Source organism: Nelumbo nucifera, chromosome 4 (genome assembly GCF_055504915.1).
Source record: "Nelumbo nucifera cultivar China Antique chromosome 4, China Antique-T2T, whole genome shotgun sequence".
NCBI classification, from domain to species: domain Eukaryota; kingdom Viridiplantae; phylum Streptophyta; class Magnoliopsida; order Proteales; family Nelumbonaceae; genus Nelumbo; species Nelumbo nucifera.
The window spans coordinates 33896349-33900892 of NC_142652.1; the positions used below are offsets into that span (position 1 = coordinate 33896349).

At 42.1% G+C, this 4544-nt stretch overlaps 1 protein-coding gene across 1 annotated transcript; it reads right to left on the minus strand.

Moving 5' to 3' along the window:
* Positions 1 to 345: 345 nt before the first annotated feature.
* On the minus strand, positions 346 to 2171 carry LOC104607343 (pectinesterase-like). The gene is made up of 2 exons (XM_010272964.2): positions 1207 to 2171; positions 346 to 1113 (listed from the first exon to the last, which is right to left on the minus strand). The coding sequence occupies exons 1-2, from the start codon at positions 2114 to 2116 to the stop codon at positions 425 to 427; spliced, it is 1599 nt and encodes a 532-aa protein (XP_010271266.1). The 5' UTR covers positions 2117 to 2171; the 3' UTR covers positions 346 to 424.
* Between the last annotated feature and the right edge of the window lie 2373 nt (positions 2172 to 4544).

Genomic DNA, 4544 nt, shown 5'->3' on the forward strand with positions numbered 1-4544 from the left:
CAAGATTAGGATAAAACAGAACCGATTGCTTGGATGATTTACAACTAAAAATAATAATAAAAAATGACTAAAAACCATTAAATGAGTCATTGGGTTGACAGTTCGACCGCTTAAATCAATGAATTGTTGACCGATTAAATAGCTTTTGACCTGGGATCAACGAATCAGCAGGTCGACGGTTCCATTCCGAAATCCGCTAGTATATTAGAATTCCAAAAGTAATTTGAAGATCATCATGTCTGAAAGTTGATCGTTTTTTTATTTAGGTGAGACTTATTTGATGGTATTGATCCTCCCAACTCCCAAGTCTTGACTTCATGAGAGATAATCCAAAAGCTATCAAAGTGATAAACTAAACACTCGCTTTATTTATTTATAAAAAGAAGCCCTCTCCCAAAGGAGAAATATTCCAATTCCCAAGTAGTTACAGCCCAGGAGTGAAGGGGACTCCGGCAGCTGCAATCCAAGAGCTTCCTCCCAAGAAGCTCTCGACGGTGAATTTTTGGGCGTCAGCCTTGTTCATGACGTGAAAACCTGCCCACTTTACTCGCCCACTTGTACTTGCACCGGGCCCGGTGTTCAAGAACTCCCCATAGTACAAAGTGCTTAATGCAAAATTGCCACTCCACTCGAGCCACCCTTCCGGGTCGATCAGGCTGTCAAGAGATGTCTTCATGAATACTGTCCTCGAGTACTTTTGCCATGGCCGCCCGAGGTATGTCTTGAATGAACCCTGAACAGCCTTCAAGTCAGAAGTGGCTGTTACCAATGAATTGTGGATTGAAATGCCTGTGTTCTCGTTGGGGTCTGTCCGTCCCTGAGCAGTCACCGTATTCTTCTGACCGCTCATGGGCTTTCTAACATAGATGTTGCAATTCTGGAGAACAGCGACGGCATCTCCCCAGATGAAATCAACCGTGCCGTAGATGTCGCAGTTGCGGTAGAACTGGCGATTACTGTGCACGTATAAGGTGTCTTGGTAACCTTTGAAGCTGCACCGGTAGAACACTGAGAGATCCGAGCCTGAGCGGAGGGCAACTGCTTGGTGCTTCTGGGGTCCCGCTGTATTTTCGAACGTCATATCCCGAGCAATGAACCCATTGCCGGTGATCCCTGAAGAGAAGACATAACCCATCATCGAAGTATGTCATATATGTATGAGGCACGCATGCAATAGAGAGAGAGAGAGAGAGCATAATTAATTACCAACTGTTGCTGATCGGAAACTTGTGCCAGCATCCTGGATGCTCTTACTGCCAGTAACAACTGTAACATCGATCCCGTCTCCAATCAACATGATGTTTGGTGCCTTAATCTCAACGGTTTCTTTGTAAACTCCCCTTTTCACATATATTACAAATCTCTTCGACCCACCTCCTGGAGCAGCAGCCACCGCCTGAGAGATGGTCTTGTAATTACCAGACCCATCTGCGGCCACCACAACATCAGCTCGTAAAGCTGCACCGGGTGACTGAAGAAGCTTCCGGTCTGCAGCAGAGACCCATGTCGGGAAGCCATCAGAAAGCAACCGGCGATTACCACCTTGCTTACCCAACAGAGACGCTGCTGATAAAACCGATGCCTTGTTTATGGCAAGCGAGTTGCTAACCATCTTGGAGAAGTTGCTCAACATATAAGGAAAGGAAGACAAGTAAGAAGACATGTTTAAGTCAAGGAAGCCGTTTTGGCATGTCTGCTCGTTGGCGATCGCAGCACTCAGCCATGTTTGAGCATTCCACCAGGCCAATGGATTCTGTGTCACCAGTACTGTGCGATTAAGCTGGGTGATTGTGTCCGCATAAAGCTCCACACAATCAGCCCACGCCACCTTGGCCCTCTCACCAAATGAGCTCAATTCCATGGCAGAAATGAGCCCATGAGCTCGTAGGGCTTGGTCCAAGGTCAAATTAAGGGTGGTTTCCCGGAAGCTGAATTGGGTTAAGGTGACAAGAGGTCTAGAACGGGCCATGAAGGACTCACATGTTTCAGGATACGGAGTTTGGCTACAAAATGATGTTGTCTCAGAGTTCACCACCCCAATAACCAAAGCAAGAGAAATGCTCACAACCGCAAAACCCAATACGGGCTTATCCATGGAGACCCTCACCCTGCACATTTGCTAGCTATTGATATCTATTTCCTTGATGTGTTGATCAGTTCAGACTTTCAATGATTTGAGAATGTAAGATTGTGCTCTTTAAATAGGCAAAATTCTGGCTCTCTAGGAATTGAAATTGTCTGTTTGAAATGTTTGAACCCGTTTATGGTTTTGTAAATTTATTTAACCATGCGTGGCGCATGCTTACATGAAATAGCCCCCTGTTGTCCATTCACAAACATTAGTTTATAATTAGGTTACAATAAAATGTCTACATGGACTAATGTAATATTAATACACAATTCCTTACGAAATGGGTTTGTTGAAATAGTCTTAGAATCCATTAACCATTAATTGGAGGTTTCCCTAGTTCTTACGAAATGGGTTTGTTGAAAGTCTTAGAATCCGTTAACCATTGGAGGTTTCCCTAGCTAATCTTACGAAATGGGTTTGAAATTTGTTTTATTGGGGATGTACGTGGGTGAATGACAGCCCATTGATCGATGTTGGATTTGTGTATGTAGAGAGCCGATTTGCAAATCTTTTAAGGCTCCAGAATGTTTTATTGTTTGTGAATAGCACATGAAATATGTGTAAAATCGATAGCACAGGATGAATTATTCTATTCATGGTAAAGAAATGGATCATACATGGTGGTGGAGTATAGAAAACCAAGTATTAATAAGTTGATTATCATTGAAAAGGATCCTATGATTATAACCTTTGATTGGTATTTGGAGTAAGACCGACCATGAATTAATGTACAAATTGGTGGGGCCACTTAAGATCATCACAAGATGTAGAGAATGATCATGTGGGTGATGTAAGCTCTATGAGGAAAAAATGGAAATTAAAATCCTGTGTTCTAATTAATAAACTAATTGACTTACCAGCCATTGGTGATCAACCATTGAAGAAATCCAAATCTCTACTATGAGCTTCTTGAAATTAAGTGACCAATGTCTGGACAGAAGCTCATCAACCTTTTGCTCGGTTATGCACAGATGGGGGATATATAGGGTTTCCTCTTTTGTGAGTGTATTACGAGGGTTAGGACCCTCTCTACAATCTACATATAGATGTAGACTTGAAGCCTTGCTCATCAAGCACTCTACTACTCTAATCAAATTTCAACTCAAGTTATGTATGATATACGTCCTCTATAGCCCTAATAGCCTTTGGCATTTCCTTTTTTTTTAAAAAAAAAAAAAAAACAGAGTCAGCTCTCAAACTCAAAGTCTCAAACCTGCGTTATCACGCTTGCCAGCTTGAGATTTTACTATTATAGTAAATTATATATGGCCCCTGGATTTTCAAAGAAAACATTTCTCAATTCTTGTGAAGACCACAATATAACATTCTCCCACTTGGTATACAATAATTAAGTCAAAAATCAATTTTGAAAATGACAATTTCGAATTAATAACTTTAAATTACTCTTGAGCGTGCAGTTTGATTTTGGCGAGGGTGGAGACTGGCTAGGGTGGCAATTGATCTTATGCATGGGGACTACAGGGAAAGTGTTTGAAGAGATCTAGGGTGGAGATTGGCGAGGCCCTGTGTATGAGGTGATTGGTGAGCTCCGAAGAAGTTCGAAATCTGGTCCAAGAGGTAGGCCCCATTCCATCAGGTCCATCAGTAGAAGTAAATCCCATCGGAATGGAGAATTGAAATCTCATCCTCTACATAGTATTATGTAGGGAGAGATGTTTCCAATTCAGAGAATAGTATATTATGAGTAGGTGTAGGCAGAGTTTTCGCGAGCAGGAGATCCGGAGTCATTGAAAATACGGTCAAAAGATGGTGTTTGAGCATTATAGTTACAATGGAGACGATGGAAGATGGAGGTATGTGGGCCTTGAAAGAGGCAAGAGCCAAGAGGAGATCAGATGCGCCTTTTGAGTTTGACGCGGTTTTCCAAGGAAGCCGGGTCGAGGGATGAGATAGAGCCGCTTTATGGACCTAGGCCCATTCTAGTAGGCTCGTTTTGCACCCAAGGATTGAGATAGGATGGGTTGGGTGATGCCAGTAAGAGGTTATTAGTTGGGATTAATGAAGGGCTCTCAGTCTTTAGTCCCTGTAGTGTCAAAATGGAAGCGACTGAAGGCCGTGGTGGAACCAAGAAGGTCAAGGCTAAGTCTAAATCTAGTAAGAAATCTAAGAAATTTGATTTTATTAGAAAGGATCATGAAAAAAGCTGGTTTAAGGATTTGTTGCAGGAGAGTAAAGGGAAAGAACTTAGAGTAGGGGTGTCAATTGGCTTGGATTTGGTCCAATCCGATCCAGTTCAATGTGAGTCCATTATAAATGGACCAGGTCCAATCCAATCTAATGAATATTTTGGACCAATTTGGACTGGTCCAATTCAATGTCTAGACCACCCAATCTGCTCAAATTCATTTTTGATTTAGATTGATTTCAACCCAAATCTAATCCATTATTTATA